Here is a 25,477-nt window from a genome sequence, read left to right on the forward strand (position 1 = left end):
CAGTAGAATATCTTTTTTCCCAATATCCAGTGTAGAATCTTAATCATCTATATTCCAAAGTCTGTGTCTTATTTCTTCTTCATTCGTGCTGCAGCCATTATGTACTGATGTCCTCTCTCACACCCTCACTTAGCTAGACCATGAGGTGCTTGAGGGTGTTGTTTTGTATCACCTATATCACCTACCTTTAATTTCATGGTGCCTGGCATGTAGTGAGTGCACAGATGTTCACTTAAATGAGTAAATTCATTCTAGTACTTTAGTCCTTCCCATTCAAATCTAGTTCATGCTGTGAATTTGCCTTATGAAGAAAAAGGTTAATTCAATGAAGGTAAATTCCAAGTAGCTCATATACAAAATGATTAGAAAGTAAAAATTAATTTAGGCTGAAGAAATGTATGTTTGAACACTCAGAATTTAATAAACCTGTTTGGTAAGTGTTCAGGAATTAATTGTTGCCTTTGGAACTAAAGGGTAGCCATGATTGCTATTATTTCTATACAAAATGGGAATCAGGCAAAAGCTAGGCAGTAAAATGTGTATTACTTGTTAAGGATTTGGCTGTGCCTGCTACATCTCATGACAAGTCTTCTGGAGTAGAAGGAAGTGCCACTATCCTTTCTACAGAAGGCATCCAATGACTTTGGGGCAGTAGGATATGCTTGCTTTCTGATGTTTTTTCGACAGTCAAGATACAGGGTTCTGACCAGCCTCTGCGCCACCTGCCTGGATGAAAGTGATTCCAATCTGTCGACTGCTAAATAGAAATTTTTCTCGGTGAGAAGCCAGTTGACCGATCCTGCCTGGGATTAAAGCAGCTACCACCTCACCATCTGCATAAAGCCCTAAACCAGAGGGTGTGGGATGATCAGTTCACAGGCAGGGAGCAGTGGCAAGGGAATACAAGTGAAATGTGCAAGTCTCAATCTGCTCCTCCTGATTCCTTCTCCTCAAATGCCACAACATGTGGAGGGAGTTCAAACAAGCAGCGTTGTCACGATGCTGCCAAGCCTGATTAGACAGCTTGGAATTTACTTCTCTGGTTTGCTGTGTGGGCTTCACACAGCATGAGTGGGAATGAGAGAAAAGGCTTCATGGGTAGAAGATGGCTGTCTCATGATGACACAGAGATGCCTGCCAAACCCTCCCTCATCCCGCTCTTTTCCACACATCCCACTCATTTGGCTCATCCCACTCATCCCAAGAGCAAGGGAGGGCTCTACAGAGGCCTGGTGCTCCTCTGCTGCAGTTTTGTCAGCATCAGACCAGGTCCCTGTCACCGTCTCAGCACTGCCACAATCGCTGCTGTTCTATCTCTTTCCCTCTTCTCCTCCCCCCTTTTTTCCCTTTCCTTCTCTTCCTTTGCCTTTCTCTCGGTCTCTCTTTCATGATTTCTCTGACACTTAAGGACATTAACCCTTTTTCAAGACTTAAAAAGAGCAAGTTATTTGTGCTTCCATGTTATGTGTTGCCTGTTCAATTGAACCCTAGTTCATATGTATATCCCCAAAACTGGCATCCTCAGTGCCTGGTGCATATTTTATGCTTAATAAATGTTAATTGAAGGAATGCATGCATGAAAGAAAGAATGAATGAATGAATGAACCAATAAACCAACATGTCAGAGTGGTGGTATCACCTCTTTGTGGAAATGACAATTTTGCAGTCTCTTTAGCCTTTGCTTGTTTTACTCTGACCTAACACAGTGAAGTATTTGCAAAGCCTGAAAGACTACAACTAAAAGAACATTTTTTAAAAATGCAATGGGTTATAGTGATTGAAAGAACTGGTTGTGGAGTATGACAGATGATGGTTTGTATCTTATCTTTGTGGCTTATAAGCTGGGTGAACTTGGTCAAGATATATAAACTCTCTTGGCCTTCTTTCCCCCATAAATGAAATGAGCATCATAGTATATACCTCATGCAGTAGACATGAGGAGCAAATGAAGTAACATATGTGAAACACAAGACAAGGTGTTGGGCATATCATAAGCATATACTAAATGGCAATGCTAATGATGACAATAAATATGATGGGATTGATGTTGGTGCTGATGATTACTAATGCCTAATGTTAATACTTCAAAAGACGTAATGAGATGAAGAGGTAACCTACTACTTTCTGAAATATTTGAGATAAAAAATAACTTACAAAAAGTAGTTGTGTTTAAGGCCTAATACTTTAACCCAGGAATAGTCCAGATAGACTTTATACCAGAAATATATTTAGTTTACCAACTGACAAAGAAATAATATTTTAGAGTGCTTTATTCCTAACTTTCTGATTACTGTAAAGATGCTATAAATATTGGGCAGTTAATTACTATTCTCTTTTATTAATGTTTTGATTTCAGTAAAACGCAATGCATTGATTGCTTGGTAAGAAAAGTTTACAAGTTGGTCCTGACATTGACCTTTCAAGTTGATAAATCAGTGTTACCTACTCTCAGCACTACTAACATTTGGGACGAGATACTTCTTTGTTGTGGGGAGCAGTCCTATGCATTGTGGGTCATCTCCTGCATCCCTGGTGTGTCCCCACTGGATGACAATAACAGCTCATACTTCCCCCCCAGTTGTGGCAACTCAAACCTCGGGTTGTCTCCAGACATTGCCTCCCACCACCACTGCCAATCACTGAGATAGGGTAATGAGTTCCATTGCATTGGGTACAGGGCAAATGTCAGCCATAAATGTCCTTTAACCCATGGAAATCTATGTGCCAGTGTGTAAGGTTCAACAGATTTGGGTTCTGAGTCACCTCAGCCTTCTACCAAGATGGCTGGAGTAGATGTACTTCTCTGATTTCGAGTATACTCCCTAAAAGCTCTCTCACCAATTACAACTACCCCTGAAACCATCCAGGTAGCTTCTGTGTGTTTGCTGTGGAGAGGCTCTTAAAGCAACTACCACAATCAGCTTAAAGGCCCCTCACAGTCACCCTAAAGAATATTTAAGGCCACACAGGCTATAACCAGGGCCTAGAACAACAACTTTGCCAGGCAGAAAAACAAATGAATAAAACCTTGATGCAGTTCAGAACCACTGCAGAACCCATCTTCATTACAACCAAGTGGGGAGCAGGAAAAAAAAAGAGCATCACAAAACAAAAGAAGTGTGGCTTCATTAGACAGTGAGAAATCTCAGCATAAAAACATTTCCTTTGAAGAAAGTGAATAGAGCTTCTGTAATTGGGTCAAAGCAGGGAGAATTTCAGAATTGGGGACAAAAAAAATCCAGCAAATCACAGAGAAGACATTTGGAGAAGTTGTTGAGTTTCTTTTTTTAAGTTTAGTTCTGTGGAAAACAACAAATATGTCCTCCATCTTCTGGAAAAAGGAAAAGGTTATGAAATCATAATAAGTCAAAGACTATGAGAAATAAATCATCTTAATTCTGAAGGCTGAAAAGCAACATAAAAATACTTTTATAGCAAATGTAAAGTAGAAAAGATAGGAAACCATATAAGTGCAATGAATCATACTATGTAAGAAAAAAGTGAAAGGAGAACCATATCCCATTTACTGAGTATTTAAATTTACCCCACACCAGGAGCTGTGCCTGGGTATAATTTTTAAAATACACCTCCTTAATCCTTCACAAGTACCCTATGAGGGAAATGCTATTTTTTGATTTTAGTGAAATGAGGAAATAGAGACATAGAACTGAAAGTTGCAAAGGTAGAAGGTAACAAGACCAAGTCTTTATGACTCCAGATCCCATATGGTCAGCAATTTTGTTGTATTATATCCCATATGTAAGCCCAGAGGAAAAGGCTGGAGGGAAGCTAAGTGAATATTATGCTAAAATGGTGATTTTTATGGACAATTACTTAATGTCTGAGCTTCTATTTCATTGTTATGATGTTTATATGAGTAGAGTTTTAAACTTTCTGTATTTAACATATTAAAAAACATAATATTTTCATTTTTACATCAATTTAATCATCTGCCATTTATGTACATATGGATTATTTACTCTAGGATAACCAAGGGTGTGTTTCCCAAATATGGAGTTGCTCATACTGATTTGGTTGGTTGGTTGGTTGGTTGATTTGAGATCTTTCTTCTTTTTCAAATAGAGGCATTTACAACTGTAAATTTGCCTCTAAACACTGCTTTTACTGCATCTCACAAATTTTGGTATGTTGTATTTTTATTTACATTTGTCTCTAAACTATTCTCTAATTGCCCTTGTGATTTCTTATTCGGGTCACTGGTTATTCAGGAGTGTGTTAAGTTCTACAACTTGTGAATTTCCCAAAACTTCCTTCTGTTATTGACTTTTAATTTCATTCCTTTGTAATCCAAGAATGTACTTGGCATGATTTCAGTCCTTTTAAATTTACTGAGACTTGCTTTATGGCCTAATAACAAATGGCCTGTGCTGGACAATATGCCATGTGCACGTGAGAAAAATGTGTGCCCCCACTATTGTTGGGTGGTTGTTCAGGTCTTCTGTTTCTGCTATAGACTGAATGTCTGTGTCACCTCAAAATTCATGTTTTGACCTAACCCCCAGTGTGATGGGACTTGGAGGTAGGACCTTAGGGAGCTGTTTAGGTCATTAGGTGTCTTTATAAAAGAGACCCCAGAAAGCTCCCTTGCCTCTTCCACCATGTAAAGACACAGTGAGAAGTTGGTCATCTATGAACCAGGAAGCAGGTCTGCCAGAGCCTTGATATTGGACTTCCCAGCCTCTGGAACTACGAGAAATAAATTTCTGTTTTTTATAAGTCATCCAGTCTATGGTATTCTCTTATCACAGCCCAAGCAGACTAAAAGTTTTTCTGTTGATCTTCTGTCTAGTTGGTCTATCTGTTGTTGAAAATGGGATATTAAAGTCTCCTGCTATTATTGTTGAATTGAGTATTTCTCCCTTGAATTCTATCAGTTTACTTAATGTATTTTGGGAGTCTGTTGTTAGGTACTTAATGCACTTTTCATGAAGTGTCTGAGTACATAAATTTGCCCTCCTGCCAACACTCTTAAAATTAGCCTTTGAATCAGTAGGAATAATGGTGATGCATGTTTAAGAATAATGAGCACTTTAAGCTCTCCTCAATCAGAGATGGAATCTCTGTGGATTACTGGTTGGTAAATGTGTCTTATCTGGACGTAAACATTCTTTGAAAAATAAAGTCAAAGAATTATTGAAAACAAAATGATTAAATGCTTTTACAGGTTTTTATCCCCTTTTGAGGAATGAGTCAAACTTGACACTTTCCATAATTTTTTATTTTTCCAGAAGAATAAAATTATTATCAGTGAAGTAAAGTCAAACTTCTGAACCCTTTACTGGTCATGATCAACAAGCTAACCTTCAGCCCTTGAAAGAAAAGCTAGTCTTGCTTTGAAGCAATAATGCCCCTGAGAATACAAGTACTTAGAGAGTCTACAAGAACACGTTCCTTGGGGACATCAGACTTGCTGTGGTCAAGGCACCAATAACATTCTGCAGACATACCTTTTGTGCTCAAGAGTCTCCCCATCCTTTAAGGAGCTATATTCTGGCATTATGAAGAACATACAAACAAGAAAACCAATACATCATTATGGTAATTATTATAACAGCATAAACAGAAAATGCTAGGGATGGGGCAGAGCACTCAAGGAAGAAAGGACACCTTCCCGAAAAGGGCATTATAATGGTTCTTTTCAGATCAACAGAATACAGATTCAAGGCTGATTGGCCAATTTGGGGTATGGAATCCAGACTAACTTGAGAGCATGGGACTACATGTGGGTACACAGGAGTTGTAGATCATTCCAACTCAATCTCACTTATTGACTTATAGCAATTGTTTCTCAAAGTATGATCCAACACCAACTGTGTATCCTCAAAAGACTTCCTGATACAAAAATGTGAGTTTTCCTCAGTTCTTAAAGGCAAATGGGAATTAATTCCATAGATTTTCACTTTTATACATGGCCAAAAGTTACTAAGTGATTTATTAAGAATCACTAAAATGTTGCAATTTCTGAAACCAAGGTTTAGTATATAATCAAGAAGTCTAAGCCCTGGCTGGCATAGCTCAGTGGATTGAGCGCGGGCTGGGAACTAAAGTGTCCCAGGTTCGATTCCCAACCAGGGTACATGCCTGGGTTGCAGGCCATAACCCCCAGCAAGCGCACATTGATGTTTCTCTCTCTCTTTCTATCTCCCTCCCTTCCCTCTCTAAAAATAAATAAATAAAATCTTTAAAAAAAAAAAAAAAGTCTAGCTGCCACACAACATTTGGCCATGCTACAATGTCCAACACAGAGATGAGGAATTCCTGCAACTTCAGAATGACAATTTCTTTCTAGTGCCTCATTAGTCCCAAGGCTTTCAATCGCTGCTATTTTTGTGTTCATTAAGATAATTGTAGAACTGTTCTTATAGTTTACGTCAGTTAACCATTTTGCCTGTAATTACTGTATTGCTACCACTTTGATGTTTATTTTGTTCCTCTCCAATTTATTATCACTGAATTCTTTTAGTACTAGAAAAAGAGAAGAGATGATGAATCTTGTTTTGCTCTTCCCCAACAGTTTAAGTATTGCCCTAGAGGGACTGTTTTGCCTCACCTATCTCTGCACATACAATACACCCAGAAGTTATCTCTGAGCCTGTGTTTAAAACCATTATATTCCCACCACCTCCTTGAAATTATCCCTGACCCCAAATCATTATTAGTTCCTCCTCTCTTAGGTCATAACATTCTTTAGCTCAACTACCTATGTGTTAATGGGTCATAAGCAGCTGTGGGATATCTTGAATCACTGAGCTGCTATCTATTTCTTGAATTATCTACCTTTTGAAGTGTTTTATTTTACTTTTGTACCAAGACTTAAATATCCTGACAGCAGGGACCAAGTTAGATATCTGTATATCTTAGCACAGAATGAAGAAGCAGCCTGTGGTACAGAAGCTAGTTACAAAGGTTCTTTACTGGCTACCCGTGATCTCTTACGAAGGTTGGGAGGGAGCAGAAGTAGACACAGAGTCTATTAGACACCATCCCTTAGCAGTTCTTCGTGTTCTCCAGAATCCTGTTTATGAAGTCTGAGGTGGCATCTACTGCAGCTACAAGCAAACAAGTTGACAGCAGCTTCTGACAGTAGACATGAGGGATTCCTGATCATGCAACAAATAGCAAGCATGGGAGCACCGGAGGGCTCTTGGTTTTCCAACACTGCCACTGGCACTGTATCTTCATCTATACTTGCTTAAATAACCATCTGACCACCTTAAATCACAGCCAGGAGAATTCTGAGAGGTATGTGGCTGAAACACCCTTCCTTCCCTGCCCTGTGCCTGTTCCAGCCTGGATTAGGGCCCCATCTTGGATACTCCTGTGTCTCTTGGTCTTGACTCAGTGTGTGCTGTCTCTAGTTTGCCTGGTTCTGGTTCCTGATTGGGTCCAGGCGATAAGTCCTTTGCCACAAGCCATGAGTCCTGATTCCTAACTGGCAGGTCTATTGGCATTTCTGGTTCTTGTCCCATAACGTTTTTAACTGATTTCCATAAGCAATTCTAGCCATGACACAGAGCATGGAAATAATCTAAAATCTCACTTAAAAAGAGACACTGATCTTGGCTGGAAGGAGATGCTGCTCCATGTTATATGTCTAAAGAACTGTAATAGATATAATCTGGACTTTGAGCCTTGAGTCTTGTAGTTTTCCCAGTGTTTGGCACTGTGGATTTATTCACTCAATCTTTAAACAATGAACGATCAAATCATTGAACAATAGATGATAAGGATAGGTGACAAAGTGGTGGCCCAAGAAGGGGAGAAATCAACCAACCAGGCTAAATGATGTCTGGTCCAGGATATATATTGCCTGTGGGTCCACTGAATCAATCAATGTAAAAAAGTGTTCTCCTTCTCTGACCACAAATCATGACCATGGAAGTCTCAAAATCTCACTTATTTGCAGGAGAAGAATTGATGAGTCAAAGGCAAACCAGCTTAGTATTTCTCCTACAAGAAATAAAAATCATTCCTTGGCTTAAAACAATGCTGTACTCATTTGGCACTCAGCTCAGTTACCCTAACAACTTGTTTTCACATTCCTATAGAATAAGGACAAATTGGCCTCTCTAAGTGGTTTTGCATTAGTAGAATATGCTCAGGAGAGAAGAATCACTAAATCCCTCTCTGAGAAAATCAAATAACAAAAAAAGTTGTTCTGGTACATTTTCTATATTTTACTGATATTATATTGGGGTTTTTTTTTTGTTACTGTAACCATAGATTTGAGGCTACAAAATCATCCTCAGTTGCCGAATGACACTACAGGATCATCTTGGAGCTAATTTTAAAACAGGTTTCCTTTGAATCTTCAGAACCAAGTTCTCCTGAAACTGGAACTGGAGTTAAATTTAGGTCGACATGAATTTCATAAAAGCAAAAACCCTTTAAAGTTTGCATTAAAAATTCACGTGTGTAACTGAACAGCCTTGGTTGGGTGATGATAATTATTACAAAAAGCTAATTTCCCTTCTCTAGGCTTTCTTATAAGAAAGTTCTGTAGCTTAATCCTGGGCATATTGGAATATTTCAGCTCAGCTTGGCAACACAAGCAGGATTGAGTACAATGATGCTCAGTCATCAATCGGTTGCATTCTGTTATAAATAATAATAAGCCACACTTCAGGTCAGTTCCTGCTAATGTCACTCTGTCCTTGCCCAGGTTCCTGTGGTTCATTTCTATGGTCATACAATTCACTGTGTTTTATTCTTACTTTTTTGTTCTTTTTTGCAACTGTGTTGAAAACACTAGATACTGTTTTGTTGTTTTAACGCAAAATGGCCCTTCTCTTTGTCTACACTATAAGGAAATTCTTTCAGTAGAACTAAGTTGCAAATATCCTAGTAAGTCTGCATAAGCATGGCACAAGTAACACTGCCATTATTCACGGGGTTGTGACACAGAACATTCTGTTCTTCATTACCTCTACAAGAGAAGACATAGCAGGTCTCCATTGCTATGCTTGCTTTCATCATCCACATAGTAAGAGGATCTCACCCTAACACCCACAAAGAGTATGAATCCTTCTGCAAAGTGCAGTGGGAAGAAGGGGTGAAGCAGTATAACAAGTAGGTGATAGCACTAACTTTGAAATCAGACCCCTTTTGAGGATACATGGTAGACGGGGAAATCAGTTTCTCTATTAAGACTCATGTCAGGAATGGGTGCAATAATTGGGCATCATAAGGCTTAAGAGGAACAATGGATATAATACTCTTCACACAGTATCTGGCATATGGTAAATGATTAAATGTTTCTGGTATTCAGCACACAGGAGACGATCAATAAATATTGGTTGAATAAATGAGTGAGTGGGTGCACAAACAAATGAATGTACAATCAGCAAGATAAATACCTGTTTTATAGTCCCCATATATATATTCCTCTCCTCTAAACCTAAACTTCTGCTTAAAAATGCAATACACTGTGCATGGTGGGATCCAGCAATGTTGGATAAAGTAGATTTGCTGGCATTGTCTCATAGGACACAGATCAATGACTTGGGCCAATTCCACCTGCCCCCTGCTGTCAGAATTCCCAAACCAGTCAGCAGGTGTCAGGTCTACAGATGCAGGACAAGGCTGAACACTCACTGGGCATCATTATTGACCAAATCCAATTAAAATGAAAATAAGGTCAACAGGCCCTGCTTACAATGCCTTGGTGAGTAGCAGATATAGTTTTGAGCCCACCCTTCCCTCACCCACATTTAGAATTATTATCAGGTCCTCTTAGTCTGCCTCTCAAACACAGGGGTTACTGATTTCAAGGCCTGAACTCCTGGTCTCCCACCCTCTTTACACTTCTAAACCTCCTCAGCTCCTTGCTCATCTGATCCTCCACTCAGAAATAGCTCACTGCTCTTAATGGCATGTAGGTGAGGAAACTGAGGCATGAAATAAGGGAGGACTCCCTGGACCCCAAGATCAAAAGCTCTTCAGTACCCCCTCTGATGCACCTTTCCTCTCCCAGCCTTATCTTTCCCCAAATAAGAAGGTGACCAGAAAGGCGATGGCAGGCGAACATCCTCACTGGCTCTCTGACTGGTTACACGATCAAACAGGCCCCAAAGTTTTGCTTTACCTGCCAGAAAAGCTCTGCACCTGAAATACTGGTCTAAATTAAAGGCCCTGTCTTCTGGAATTCCAGACTCTTTCAGTGGAAGGTTTCCTTAGACCATCCTATAGTGATCTTTTTAGACAAAAGAAATAGTTTTTCACTCACCTTTTTCCTTCCAACTACTGTTCAGCTTTGGGGACATATTTCAGTTCACTTTTAATATTCTGGATCTCCGACAGGTTGACTGCAGGTCCTGGAAGTTTCTTCGCTCCTGGAATTGGCTTCTTCTCCTCATCTGAGGTGGGAAGAGCACCCTAAAAAGAAAGGAACGAGAGATTCAGCTCACTGAAAAGGAAGTGTGGTCACTCTGGGTCATAGACATGAAAAAAATTAAAGCAAGAATAATACCAGAGCGTAATTCTAGCAGAGTGACTTTTCTTATGCTGTTAAGACACCCTCAGAGTTTCAAAAAGATGTCCTGAAGTTTGTCAAGGAATGGAGAATAAAGTTGGAAAAAGAGACCAAGCAATTTCCATGTGACTTAGAAAGCACTAGAGTACTGTTCAGTGTCTGATTACCAATAAAAATTACCACTAGTTGTAAGGATTCATGTTTCCAAGATGAGCATCTTACAGGATCAAATTCAATTTGGTACTATATGATCATCATATGCCTGAACAGCAAAGATGTATAGAATGTTAGTGCACAACTGGCTCTAACAATGACTTAGTCTAGGAGTTTTCAAATTTTTGTTTGGGGCTGCACTGGCTGCCAGCCTTTGTTCCAGTGCCATCTCTGAGAAGCATAAGCATAAACAAACTGAGAAGCATAAACAAATTGAAACTGATATAAGCAAAACCTCTTTGACTATAGGTGGGCTAAGATGGAGCGACAGAGGAGGCCCAGCTCTTACCCTCCTACTTTGTAAAGTATTTTAAATTTCATATCACATTATGTTTTTATTTTGTTGCAACTTTTGGGCAGCACCACATTCTATACTTTTTGTGGCTCCTCCAACACTAAATACAGAAGTACACACACATACTTGTTGATTGCTCTTTAGCTGCTTAACCCTGAAAATATACCATAGTGACAAATCTATGTCCATATGTACATATACCAAATACACATATTAACAGTAACTATAAGACAATAAAATCAGTTGCTGTGTGTGGCTCCAAGAACCCTAACTCATTAGTACAGAAGAAAGTTGCATGTTAAGTGTTTCCTCCAATTTGCTACAGGTCAGGAACGTGTTCTCTGCAGCTTTGGAAGGAAGGTGTTGGAGGAACATTTGATCACCCATGGCAGCCAGGAGAACACGCCTCTCAGATCAGTTTTCTTCTGGGAGGGTAATTGAATGATGGCCACAGCTGCTTTGTCCTGAAACCACGCTGAGGTCACTCTTCCCACGGCTGCCCTTGGCCAATGACTGAGTGCCACAGGATCCTAAGGCGGGCCCATTCCTGGGAGACTTGGACTCCTCTGGGAGGGACTTCAGCTCGAGAATTTCCTGAGAGCAGCACTGTCTGAAATGCTTCTGCCCAACCCTCTGCCCCACTCTTCTTCACCCATATCGCTGTCTGACAACCCCCTTCCATTTTTCTTACAAGTATTTTCCCCAATAAATATTTTGCATGTCTAATCCCATCATCTTTGGGTCTGCTTCTTAGAGTGCCCAAACTAACACAGTCCTGATATGAGATTGGCAGAGCTCCATCTGCTCTGCCAACAACTCAGTGAACCAATCCAGTTCCGGGGAAAAGGAATAAGAAACTGGGTGTTTGTTGCCAGCCTAACAAGGCAACCCTGTAACTTGGATATTAAAGCTGCTGCTGTGCCTCCATCTGGCTCCTACATCTGTCTCTCAAATTGTCTAGACCCTAATGGGAAACAAAGTATTCCACCTTCCCAACCTCTAACCGATTACTTGGTAAACATGTCCTTTATGAAAATGTTTTTAAATCCCTTATTGGGGTGGAGGAATAGAAATCTAAAATGTTAAGGTGCCATTCTACTAAGGGCTCATGGTTTTTTTTTTCTAGAGTCATTTTCTTTGACTCTGGCACAGTGCTGATGAACTAGCTAACATGTCAGCTGCACCAAATGACAAAGTAATTCAGTGTAGACTGTGGCTGTTGTAAATATCTGGAAAATGTTTTCCCCCTGGGTCAATGTAGAGCCACAGGATTGGCTTCCTTGCCATGCACACACATTCGTCATTTATAAATGCAGGTTTAGAAGCAATAATTAAAGCTGCTAAGCCTCACTTGGAGGACCAGGTATTCTAAAATGTTATTGCTAAGCTTTTGAAAAAAATTTTAAACAAGGCCCTAAAGTATTGAAGTTTTTAATAGCCATAGCAATGAAATGAAAAATGTTTCCTCACTTATAAATGTTCCCATAGTTTTTAGGTGGGTAAATCTTAATAAAGAAACATGAAAAAGAAAAATGTTTCCAATTCCTTCTGTTAAGTTCCCAGGTAAGTCACATTCACTGTCGTTGTAATATCAAAATGTGCTGTATTGACACATTTAACACCTAAAGCCAATGTGTGTACTTATGTGTCTATGTGCAAAAGCTTATTATGTGAGTGTACACAGATATAGGATGGTAATATTTAATACTAGTCACTCTCCTCTCAAGTTATTAAAACCAGTGCACTGTGATTTTTATTTATCAAAGTAAGACTTTTAGCACTTGATTTGGTAAGGTGACATGTAATGGAAATTATAAGTAGATATTATGATATTAATTCAGGAAAGGCATTAGTGGTGGTGCATACTCTTAACTGAATCTTTTATCTTTCAAAAATAATGGCAACCTATGACTTTATTATAAGAACTATAATACATTAAGGCATGAACAAACAGGGTTCCAGTTGGCTCCATTTCACTAATAAGTACATTTTCCCTTTTTTTTGGTAAGTAGATATTGAATTGAGAAGGGACATGGAAGATATTTGATTTAGATAAAAAGAGCTGGAGAGAAGGCTTATCAGCCCCAGACCATTTCCAGTTTCAGGAATGGCTGTTGTCAAGGGAGATATTCCCTTTCAGGATGATGGAGTATTTATAAAATTTGGTACAATTTTGAACCATTTCCCAAATATCTGGACTCTAAGACCAGATGCCCTATTGGGTTTTCCCATAAACTCTCCTATATGGGGCAATACAGTCTGATGTGCTCCTTCATTCTCAAACACTGAAGACTTAATAATAACAGCAAACACTTATACTGCTAGCTGTTCTAAGTTACACATACTAATTCATTTAATCCTCACATCAACCTATAAATACGGTACTGTTGTTATCCCTATTCGACAGTTGAGGAAACTGAGGCACGATGTCCACACAGTTAGGATGTGGTGAAACCAGAATCAAATAGTATGTTTTCATCTTATAAAGGCACCAGATGGAGAAGGAAATAATTAACAGAAAATCCCAGCATGCTATTTTATGGATTAAAAGTGATGATATTTCACTCAAAAGAGATTTGGGAGGCACAGTAGGGCTTGTCAATACCTTTCAAATCACTTCAAGCAAGCCAGTGCCTTGTCTTATGGAAAACACCAGCCATGCTTATTAGGATTTGGCTGTTAGGTCTCTCTGTCGGATGTCAAACTCTGGCTAGGCCAAGTGGATAGAAGGTGCACCCCAGCTCTGTGAGCAGAGCAAAGGGCTCTCATAGACAATGGGGGGCTTAGAGACCCAGCCAGTGCTCACAGGCCTTGTCAGCCAGCCAAAGACTCATCCTAGCTTCCTGCTGGGGTACATCCTTTTCTTCACAGCTGACATGGTATCAGGGCTGAGATGGGGCGACTACTGGCTATGACACAGGTAGCCTCTTCATTCAGAGATGGTATGTTATGATCTCTCCTTTATCCAGTGATTATCATAATGCAAGGCTAGGCAAGAAATCCCAAGTCTAAGAGGGTAAGCAATTCCAAATTTGCAAACTAGATAACAATAAAAAGTATGTTATTTGGAATTCAGATTCCATTTTCCCATTCAAACTATGTCCCCCCAAAAAGAAAAAGTGTCCAGGGCCTCAAGCGAACACACAAAATCCTACTAAACCCACCTTGTAGCCAAGCCAAGCCACCTAAGTTCTCCCCTTACAGTGTCGTTTCCATGAGAAACTTATTCCATGATCCAGCCCAGAACTTGAGTCATTAGATTCCACTCTTCCCTAAGACCCTACAAGTCTTTGAGAGATCATTTCTTCTCTCACAATTAGGGAATACAATCCTTAATTCCACCCTCCTAAACCCATGAGCCCCAAGAGAAAGGTGAAGTTCAGTTCATGAAACACTCCTGGGCTTTCTGTAGACACCTCACTCCTCTCCATCCTGTGAAAAATATTGGTTAGCCACTTGTATATGTGGCTGGTCATAAAGTAGTGCACAAACCAGGTTATATCCACTTTTGGCTATTTTAGAATGTGCTTGAACTATCAGGCTGGGGACCAGGTAGGAGTGAGAGCACAGTGCTTCCCCAAGCCCCTAACTGGGACACAGGGAGGAGAAGGCCATCTGTACCACAGAGGGACACTGAAATGTAAGCCTCCAAAACAACTGTTACATCAGTCAATTTAGTGAGGAAAGAAGGTCAGTCTCCCTTCCAAATGATTGCCATGGAAGTGACAGTCACAGCTTTAGAGGAAGCACAGGAGGCAAGTCCAATTACAGGTATAGGAAGACTTGAACTGCCTGCCCTTTTACCTCCCCATGCAAAATAATAGGCCCAGGAGTCCTGCATGAAAATTGGATAAACAGATCAACTGAACAATTATTTATTAAATACTTGTCTCTCATATCACTAACTCTCTCCTCACAGTGACCCTTTGAGGAATGGAGGGGATTATATTTTGCAGACATAGACTCAGAAATACTTGACCAGAATCCCAGAGCGAGAGAGCTCATGGTCATGAGTTAACTGGATGGCCAAGTTAGCAGCATCAGAGCTGGATATTTATTATGCACCATAAAAAAAGTTTAGGGTTGGGTCCTTTCAATTTGTATGCTCAAAATTTTACTCATCAAAGGTGACTTAACTGCTGAAATTCCATAACTCTGTGATATCACTCAAATACTCCATCTGCTCCTTCAAAAATTATCTTTCCATTGATGAGGCTGGAACCACTAACTCTGGACCATGTCAGGAATTATTTATGGAGGAAAAAAAGGTTAGATGAGGGATAACCAAAGTTTTATTCAGAAACTTTAAAATGACGATAGGTCTTCTTCTGAGGCAATTACCAAAAATATCACCTACAAAAGGTAAAACCACCTTTTCACCTTTTAAAAAAGATAAAACAGTTTGCTATGTTGTATGGCTTTATTTAATTCCATGTTCCTTGTGCTAATGACATGCTCCAAAACCTTAATTATGAATCAGACCTTCCAGGTTTTATTAGAAAAGTCACAATTGGGCATGAAATATAAACATTTGAAGAAAGAACTTTTCTGTATTTATTGTATTCATTATTAATTTTAGCCTCCATTTTAGAAGACCAGGTATTTGTATTTGGAGGAAAGGTAAAAAGAAATAGAGGGAGGAAGAAATACAGAAATTGATAGACTCCCTTGCAAAGTCCTCTTTTGCAAGGAAATACTCAGAGATCGGAGCTTTTTGTTTAATCTACAAGTAATTTAATGTACTCATTACCTGTGCTCCCACTGGGGTTCATTATTCATCCAATCCTATACTAAATGCATCCTGTTTGGTTCAATAAAAGCTTTGGAGTTAAAACTTACCAGGCTAGAGGCTGTTGTGGACCAAGAGGATCTGAGAGGCTATGCTCCACCATCCCCCATATGCATATGCATATACCACAACCACACAGTCAAGCAACAAACTACATGTTAAACTCATCATCTTCAAGTAACTGTGCCAGGCACTTAAATTTGGCTGAAGGAAAGCAAGGGCAGTGTGCTTCAGGGCTGATTGAGCAAAACATCAAAGGAATGTATATACTGTGTGATGACTCCTTAATCCACATCCATTCATGCCCTCCCTTGCCCTGGAGAGCTGGCCCTTGACATGCTTCTGTCCCACACTAGTCAGGATTTTGGAGGAGAAAGACAATGCTGAGCTCTACCAACTAAGTTCCGCTTACCTCCTCCGTTTCTGGGGTACATTCTTTTCTTCTGGGGGGTTGCCCAGCTCCTGGCCGAAAGGCTCCCATTGGGATATTGATATTTGCCTAAAAAGGAAAACAGATTTAGTTCAAGAAAAGAAATTGTCATGATTACTTTGAGGCACTAATTGTTTTGAAGAAAAGTGCACCTGAAAAGTGCACCTGAAAAGTACATCTTTAAAGCTTTTTACCTCAAGAAAATTACTGTAATGACTACAAAAATAAGCAAAGGAAAATTTGACTTCCATTTATTACAAATTTCTGGTACTCATCCTTAGGTCTGTGCAGTCATTTTACAATTCTCTACTTGATGAAGAATTTGAAGAGAGTTTGTTCTGCTGTTGCCCTCCTGTGGTGCTTAATATTATTCTCTCTGTGGGGTGAGGAAGGAACACACAATGATAGGAAAGAAGGAAATAGCATCCACAGAAACCATCCTACACCTGAGCCCTCCTTCAGGTCCTTCATATTTACCATGGGAAGGGAGCAATCACATCTCTTAAACTGCCTCCTCCTTTCTGTGTCCTAGGGCTTCCAGCACTTCCTTAAGTCTCTATAATTCACAGCTTTCTACCTTCTTCCCAACACGCCATTGTGTAAAAAGAGTACTGAAAAGTCAAGCTTATTGGTATCACAGTTTGTAGATTTTTGTCCTTCATTAAAATAACATGTTAATCTCCATTTGCCTTAAAAATACCTTCTAGTAAACATGAACTAAATATTAAATTATGCAAGGGATATACTGACACAGTAATTTGAACTTGGGGAAGAGAATATGTAAATTTGAATTTTGTTCCTATTTCATTTGATTTTAAAAGGGAAGAAGGTTTCATGCAGACCAAAAACATCTTCAAGCAGGGGCAGCACTCATAACAAACAAGCATTAAAACTTTTGTTAAGGTAAAACATTTTTTGCCATTTAACAGGAACCGTTTGCTGCCCTATGAGTAATTGGACATGTGTGCTTGAAAAGTTGAAATTGCACTTTGATGTTATACATGAAAATGATACCTGAACAAAGAGAGTAAAATATTTTACTTTATGACACAATTTGGATCATGTTAGTGCCACACCAAACAAAATTATAAGGAAGTGCGGTGAGGTCCATTTCGAACTGCCTGATATGAGCTCTGTTGCTAGAGGAATGAATAACTCAAGACACAGGAAGTATCCAGTGTCCATGTCCAGGCAGCATGGTGTTGGGTCCCTTCTGCTCCTGAGAACAGGAAGTGACTTTTCCCCCCTAGGGGCTTTAAAACTCCTTTCCCTGCTAGAATAATGCTGATCTCACAAAAAGGAAACAGATCCAAAGTGTTTGTGTTGGCTAAGAAGAGAAGTACATCACCATTCCAAAGGCCTAGAAGTCAAAAAGTATTTTTGATCAGTAAGTACAATATATGCTAAACTGTAAGGGCAGCACAATTTTGGAGGGAAGGATTTTGGAAAACCTAAGGCTGATCCTTCTGCTTAAAGGAAATATCAGGTGTCCTAGAATGGAAGAAGAAGGAAGCATAAGATAAGGGGAACTATCTCTTACATGGTGGCAAATATGATAGCATACTTCATGAATTCCAAGATGCATCTCTTTTAATATCTCTGAAATCACAATGTGTCTTTACAGCAAAGGTATCTTAAAATTTTAATCAGCATGTTTGTTTTATTTCTCAGCAGGACATAAAATAATAGTATTTTATAATTGACTACCACAGATTGGATGAAATATCATTAGGGTCCTGAAATAAGATCTAAACAACACAAATAAGATCCACAGAACATGATCTCTATTGAACCAATAACTATTTCCATTACTATAGACAATTTGGATGAAAGAGAGGAAAAGTCAACATAGGGACTATTTGGGAGAAAGTTAACTGGTTAGATCACTGCTACACTGACCCATTTATTCAGTTTCTACAGAGGGCATCTCCCCAGTGATGGGTTCAAATTAACAGTATCTGTGAAATATTTGATTGTTAAACTAACCCACTTAATCAAGTGTGTATCTCTATAGTAGGTTGCAGTTTTCAGTAAAGGAACATGTGGAAGTCCTCCAGGATAATGTAACAGACATGCTATGAGAATACCACCTTTTCTTGCTCAGAGATTGATTTTAGCCACGGATGTAGCCTCTTCATGGTACATGGGCTGCTTTTGGTAGTGAAAAGACCCCAATGCTAGGGATTTCTACAGATAATCTGTACTTGAAAAAGTGCCAACTGCTCTGGCTTTCATCTTCTTCATTTGAAATATGAATATTAGGCTTCATCAATGGTTTTCAAACCTTTAACCATGAAACCTTTCCTTCAAGTAAAGTATTGTGAGAACATCTAAAATGCAAACTAGGTTCAGGTGAAGCTGCTCTGGATGAGGTGGTAGGGAACCCAGAACCCCATCTGCTTCCTGCAAGCCCTGGGCCATGAGCAGTTCCTTGGAATTTAGAGAGCCAATCTGACAACTATTGAAAGAGATTATCCCTAAGTGGATGAGTATCAACATATACTTAAAATATTTTCTCTGCCTGTTGTTAAAATGTCTGTAATTTATACTAAACTACTTTACCATAGACAGTGTTATATTTTATATATGTGCAGTTTGGTTTACATGGTAACTCTGGGTATATCTATTGCTATAACTAGGAGTTCATCTTCCTGTGGTGGTTAGGTGGCAAAATATCACTAAGACAACATTCCCAGGATTGCTACTTCAAGTGCTTCTGTTAACCATATCTCCACCAACCCCTGAGACCTTGATGGTTGAAAAAATGTAAAAACCAAGTGAAATAATGGAGTAGGCATTAGAAATGATGTTTATTCATGAAGTAAGAGTAGGTTAAGATAAGGAAATCAGCTAAAATATTTTAGAGAAACCCTGCTGAACAGAGTGTAAGAATCTGTTCCCTGTAGCTTGCATCTTCAGAGACAGAGCTCAAGAAGTGATCCTGAAATAGGCCTGCCTCCAGCCATTGATAAAGAGGATTTCCAGCTTGCTGCTGCCAACTAAGGGCAACAGAATCCCACCTGCCTCACGTGAACCTTTTATGCAAGGTGGCAGTCATTTGGACTAGTTAAGGGGACAAGAGCTGAGGTTTCATCAAGCTCAGAAACAGACTATAAATTGTTTTATGCTTGCTTGCTTGCTTGCTTGCTTGCTAATGAATGTGTGTTTAACAAATGTCTATGTTGTGGCAGAGTTGGGTTGGAAACTAGCTTTCATCTTAACCAGGTGGTGAGGTTCTGGAACAGTAACTTCACCTCGCATGCCCATCTACCACAAACTACCTAATTCACCCCAAGACCCCAATATTTAGCCAAGTCATCACAACACCTACATCCTAACAACAAAGTTCTAAGGTTTGGGCTATCATCTTCATTTTACTGATGAAGAAGAAACTGAGCCTCAAAGAGATAAGATGAGTTTCTCAAGGTCACACAAACAGTTTGAGGAAAAGCCAGGATTCCAAAGCAAAGATGCCTGACCTTGTAGATAGAACTTTCACTCTATCATACCCTTCTCTGAAGAGCTCTTTTCACTTGACCAAAGCTTTAGCCACTTTAAAATTCTCTAAACGTTCTCTAAAATTACACTTACACTTTGAGAATGGCCTGAGCCACACAAATGGATAATTCCGAAATAGGTGTCAATGAAAAGCCACGTTGAAAAATGAGCCATTAACTCACTGACTTGATGCTTTTTCATCTTTAAGGCATCATTTAAGAAAACAAGAACCTAGATAAGTTTTTGACAGCAAATATTGACAGGATCCAAAGCAGCCTAAGAATGTGTCGAGCATCCAATCGTTAATGTACATCTGAAGGGAGTGTCAGAGGAGCGCTTATAAATGGTTAGGGATGATTCATTAATATAATTGTAGGGTCGTGATATTTGAGGGACAAATTATAGACTAAATTATACCCATAAGAATAATTCCTTTAACTTCAATTTGATAGAAATACATAGACTTGTAGTTCTCTGTTTTTATTGCATCTTCCAGACAATTGAGTCATATTCTCATCTCTTTCACTGACTTGCTCTGTTTGAATGCAAATAAAATACCTCTCAATGATTCAATTTTTCCATCTGCAAATTAGCTATAGTGTTTGCTACTCAAAATTAGTTTTGGATATGAGCTACTTTTATGAAAGAATAAGCAAATGCAGAAAAATTCTAACATTGATGACCTAGAGTTGATAGAAGGTTATACTTCCTTTTCTATATAGACTCCGTGTAAATGTAAACGAAGCAGTCTTCTGTTGTTATTGTTTCTTTTTGTGTGTGTAATGCATCTCTTTGCATTTCTTTTCCACCCTTGAGGTTTATTCATCTTAGATATTTTTAAATATGCCCCTAACACAGCAGACCCAATGCATTGCTTTCCCAGGCTCTACATAATTTGTTACATCCTCGAAGTTGGGAATGGAAAAAATCTACTAGATATCTTTTGCCAGAACAGGATACAGTTCCCTGATAATGGACCTATCTGATGTGAAATGAATACTACACTTGATCTCACCAGGTGAAGAAAAGCAGAAAGAATTCCCTGTAAGGTAATTCCACTACTCCCTTAATTATTTGTATTGTTCTGCTTGGCTCCAGGCTACAAGCCCAAGGATTCTGGAAACAACAATATTCCCTCCACAGCCACTCCTGTGTAACTTACAATGGAATGACATCTTCTTTCCCCAGTGGGTTGGATTCTGATAGCTCCCAGCCACAGGGTACTGACAATCCCAACCCACTTTTCTTTCCATGGTCATTGTTCTCATATCTCCCCACCCCGTCTCTCCTTTTAGTTGGTAAGGCTTTTGGAGTTTCCTCCCTTTGCACATTTGTTTCAGACCCCCCCCCCCCCCCCCGCAAACTGATTCTATCTTTAGTTTTCAAAGGTCCCCAGCAGCTCCTGCCAGAATCTATAACCTCCCCCTTGCCATTCTCCTGTGAGTGGGCAGAGAAAACCATATAGGGCTACGTTTTGTAGTATTTCTTTCTGTGCTTTCCTAGTCTTACAGTCCTAGTTCTTCTCTGAATGGAGCAGGATATGGCCTTTTGAGATTTCTAGCATCTTTCACAGAAGGCTTGCAGAAAGAGGTGTGTTTCCTCAATAACCAATTAGAAAATGAGATTCGTATTTGACATATTAGACTAAATTAAGAGAGATATACATACACCAACTAAAATATAGTCCAAACTATTTTAAAATAAAATTCTATATAAGTAGAAGAGAATATATAGCTCTTTTTGTCTTTAGAGATCCTTGAAATGCAGAATGGATCCAGAATACACAAAACTTTCTGATTCAACTTGAGAAACTACCACTCAGACACTGTTCTTCACCCATGATATTTCATACTGAGAGGTTTTCTTTCTTTTTTTTTCTCTGTTCTCAACACTTTTTATTCTCTTCAATAATTTCCTGAATGTCCCAACTGTAGTCTTGTCATCCAGGGAAAAGCAGACTTCAAGAATGTAGTATACAGCTATTAAGATAATGTGAACAATTGGTTGGAGACAAGTTATATTTCTGAAGTATGTGTGAATGTCAGCCTCAAAAAAAAATGGCATCTTTTAGCCAGTATATGACTGCTTATCTCATGTCACCAATATGGAGTCATGGTTAGAGCAGCAAAGATTACCAACTGGAATTAGTACTGAACCTCTAGAACAAGATGGCTACATTCAAGTTCTGGCTACACTTGAAAGAATCCAGCATTAGAAATCATAAACAATGCATTATAGTAATTTACCTAAGAAACAAACAATAGATGCATGTTCAAAGAAAAGGCCTTTGAAACAAGACATTAAAAACATTAAAACAAGTGGCAAAGGGAAGTTTATTTTTTATGTTTTAAGTTTAAATAAAATATTAAAAGAATGTATGTATTATTATTATCATTTTTAGTTTAATCATTGTATTGGATTAACTGACCAACCATGGGTAGTGATAGTCTGTTTCTTTGCACTAAGGATTGCCATACCCCTGGAATCTTTCTAAAAGTGGAAATCCTAGACTGGAAACACTTAGAGTCCCTAAAGCCTGTCCGTTATTTTTTGAGGGGAAGGCCAAGCTGTTTTATTCTTCTATGGAGCTTTTATGCCCTGAGCAATGGAGAGTAGAAGAACAATGACAATGGGCAGGGAAGGGAGAGAAGAACTAAAAGGTGGGACATCAAGATATTCTGTTTTACACCTGGATAGAGTAACAATGGAAAAATTCCCATGGTAAGAAGCCACACACCCACTAATGACGCAGGACTCATATAATCATTGCTTCAAAATGTATGATAAAGGAGTTAGGTTTATTTTTACAAACAACTTATTAAGTCAGTTAAGCAGAGAGGTGGGAATTCTATGGCCATGGTTATTTGTACTTCAAAACTGTGTTTGTCACTGAGTCACTTTACTTTGTACTTTTCATTCCTAGCCAACTTACATTTAAGATGGCTTTAATCAGTGTAGGCTATTAGCCTCTTTGCTGAAATGCTGCCAGTTTCTGAATGTCAGTTTAGCTCCTTAAAAGAAAGGACCCAACATCTATAAAATGGTAATTGTCCCTTAAGTACCCTTAGTATTTATAATTATCCTATCCTCACTCTCTGTGCCAAGGCAGGGATGGTAAGTAAGGAGGCTAAACACTGTTGTAGGGTAGATCCAAATGTGGGCTTTGGGATCACGCAACTTGAATTTGTATTGTCCTGACTGTCCTACTTACAAGTTGTGTGATCCTGGGCGATGTTTTTTTGTTTGGTTGATTGGTTTGTGGGTGGGGTGTGTGTGTGTGTGTGTGTGTGTGTGTGTGCGCCTCTCTAAATCTTTTATTAGAATCCATAGAAATCCCATTTGCCCTGTGCCAAGTACATAGTAAACCCTGAAGAAATTGTTACTATTATTATCATCCTAATAATAAACCTAGGAAGTTATTCTCATGAAGTTCATAGACTATTAAAAGCTAGATAGTGGCTTAGAGGTCATGCAGATCACAAGGACCAGGGGAGTGAAGTCACAGAGCATAGCTAAGAGTAGGGCACAGGACTCTTTTCCATTGAACCATAAAGCTCTCAGACCTCATGGGAGAGAACAAATAATAATCAGCTTACTTTGACCAGTGGTATAGAGAAAGGACCAGTGACAACAAAGAGAGTGTTGGCTGTGGGTGGGCTGAGGCCCTGGGGAGGTGCATGGTGGTTTTCAAATAAAGTGTATTCAGGAGGAAGGGGAAAGACAGGTAGGTGCTGCCAGTGGCCAGTGTCACTTAGTCTCATTAGAGAGACACCAAGCAGATCGTTGATGGCATTAGATTTCCCGGCAGCTCTAGCTTTCCTCACCACCTGTCATGTCAAATTCATCTGAAGGAATCAGATCCACTATGCCTAGTATGCTGATGTTACCTTGGTTGCAGCTCCCTTCCCAACAACAGTGAAGCTAAACAGCCTGGAGAGTACAGAACCAGGGTCAGCAAACTACAGCTTATGGACCAAATCCAGCCTGCCACCTGTTTCTGTAAATAAAATTTCACTGGCGCACAGCCACATTTATGTCATTCATTTATGTATTGCGTATGGCTGCTTTTGTGCTATACCTGCAGAGCTGAGTAGTTGGAACAGAGGCCCAATGTTTTGCAAATACCAAAATATTTACTTTCTGGTACTTTACAGAAAAGATTTACCCATATCTGGTATAGATCCTTATCAGCTTCTTTGGAGACAAAGGTACTCTCCAGGCTATGAAAAGATCAACTGACTTCTTATGGATATATTTATGTCCCTGGCATAAATGAGATTTCATTAATACAACAGAAAAGAAATGTAGAAGTACGTAGAATGCCCTTACAATCCAGAGACCATCTCTTCTTCAGTATGGATGAGAAAGACAACTGACTACCTCCTCTAAGGATGGGCCTAGTTTTGGCCTCCCTCTTGTTCCAGAGCTTGGAGGAGATGGAACTAGTTGAAGAGAAAGCAACACCATTCCATGCATTACTGGGATAGTTACAAAAGACACCTCTTAAGGAATTTGTGTACTATGAACCAGACACTTGCCATACATTATTTTATTTATTCATTATAACAATCTTATTAAGTAGTATGACTGTCACCATTTTGCAGAAGGGTAAGCTAAGGGTGAACTAAGATCACAGAGTGAGTGAGTGGTCAGGCAGAGATTTATAACCATTTGACTCCATGTTCTCTGAGCACATAGGTGCAGTAAGTAATTTAGCCATGTAAAGGTCTATTGGAAGTATGGTTGACAGTGGCTAAGGTTTACTCAATCCAGACAAAACAGAGGTCTAAGCATTATTTCCAGAAGTTGGCACTGCAAAGTACTAACCTGCAAGTACTCATGAAAAATGTTCAATGTATTTAGAAAACATTGCACACATTAATACCTTCTTGGGAATCTACAAAGACATTAGCAAGTTGTGCACTCTGAAAAATTCCGCAGTAAAGATCTTCTGTGATCAACTTGGCTCAACGTAATGTTTCCTAAACACTTTATCATGGAACCCTTTAAGTGACCACATCCCATAAAACTAGTATTCCAAGAGATACACTTCAGGAACTGTTGAACTAGATGATGATGATGATGATGATGATGACAATGATGATGATTGATAATAATGACTACTAGTTATTAAGCAGTTACAATGAGACAGGCACCTGCCTAAGCATATATGTATTAATTCATTTAACCCTCACAGCAAATGTATGAGATCGGTACTATTATTAATTCCCCACTTGACAGATGAGGAAACCAAGGCACAAACGATAAACAACTTGCCCAAAATCACACAGCTAGTAAGACCAGGAGGCTATGAGCTTCTCAAACACAGGGATCAATTCATCTTTGCATAGCCTCCACTTAGCATGGTGCCTGGCACAAAATATGCACCCAGGAAACAACAGTTGTACTGAATTGGAGATATGATACTAATAAAAAGGAAAAGCAACTGTATTGTGTTGAATAGAATGTTTAAAATCTTTAAGTAGTATTTACACAACCAGGGCACTCCTCATTCATTGGGGTTTCTAGTTGTGCCAGGTGAGACCATACCATAGATAATGTTCCTACTATAAACCATTTATATAGTATAACCATTTTCACATTTTATTTAATGGACCCCACTTTAGGTTAATGCAAAGATAAAAGGAAAATATCAAATAGTGAGGATCATATTTAACCACAAAAAATAATATTTCACTTGAAGGTACATTAAATTAGGTTTTTGTGTGGCATAAAATATATTGAAAGAGGTAATACCAC

The 25,477-nt window shown here is 39.1% G+C and overlaps 1 protein-coding gene across 5 annotated transcripts in view; it reads right to left on the minus strand.

The window, feature by feature from the left end:
* SMPX (small muscle protein X-linked) overlaps positions 1 to 25,477 on the minus strand; it is a 53,852-nt gene that overhangs the window by 22,622 nt on the left and 5,753 nt on the right. For all 5 annotated transcript variants that reach the window (XM_028522975.2, XM_036016483.1, XM_036016480.1 and 2 more), the window contains exons 3-4: positions 16,202 to 16,288; positions 10,247 to 10,395 (exon numbers count right to left, since the gene is read on the minus strand). In XM_028522975.2, coding sequence (XP_028378776.1) covers positions 10,261 to 10,395; positions 16,202 to 16,288 — 222 coding nt within the window. In that variant the 3' untranslated portion in view covers positions 10,247 to 10,260. The remainder of the gene's footprint in view (positions 1 to 10,246; positions 10,396 to 16,201; positions 16,289 to 25,477) is intronic.

This window comes from Phyllostomus discolor, chromosome X, assembly GCF_004126475.2.
Source record: "Phyllostomus discolor isolate MPI-MPIP mPhyDis1 chromosome X, mPhyDis1.pri.v3, whole genome shotgun sequence".
NCBI lineage: Eukaryota > Metazoa > Chordata > Mammalia > Chiroptera > Phyllostomidae > Phyllostomus > Phyllostomus discolor.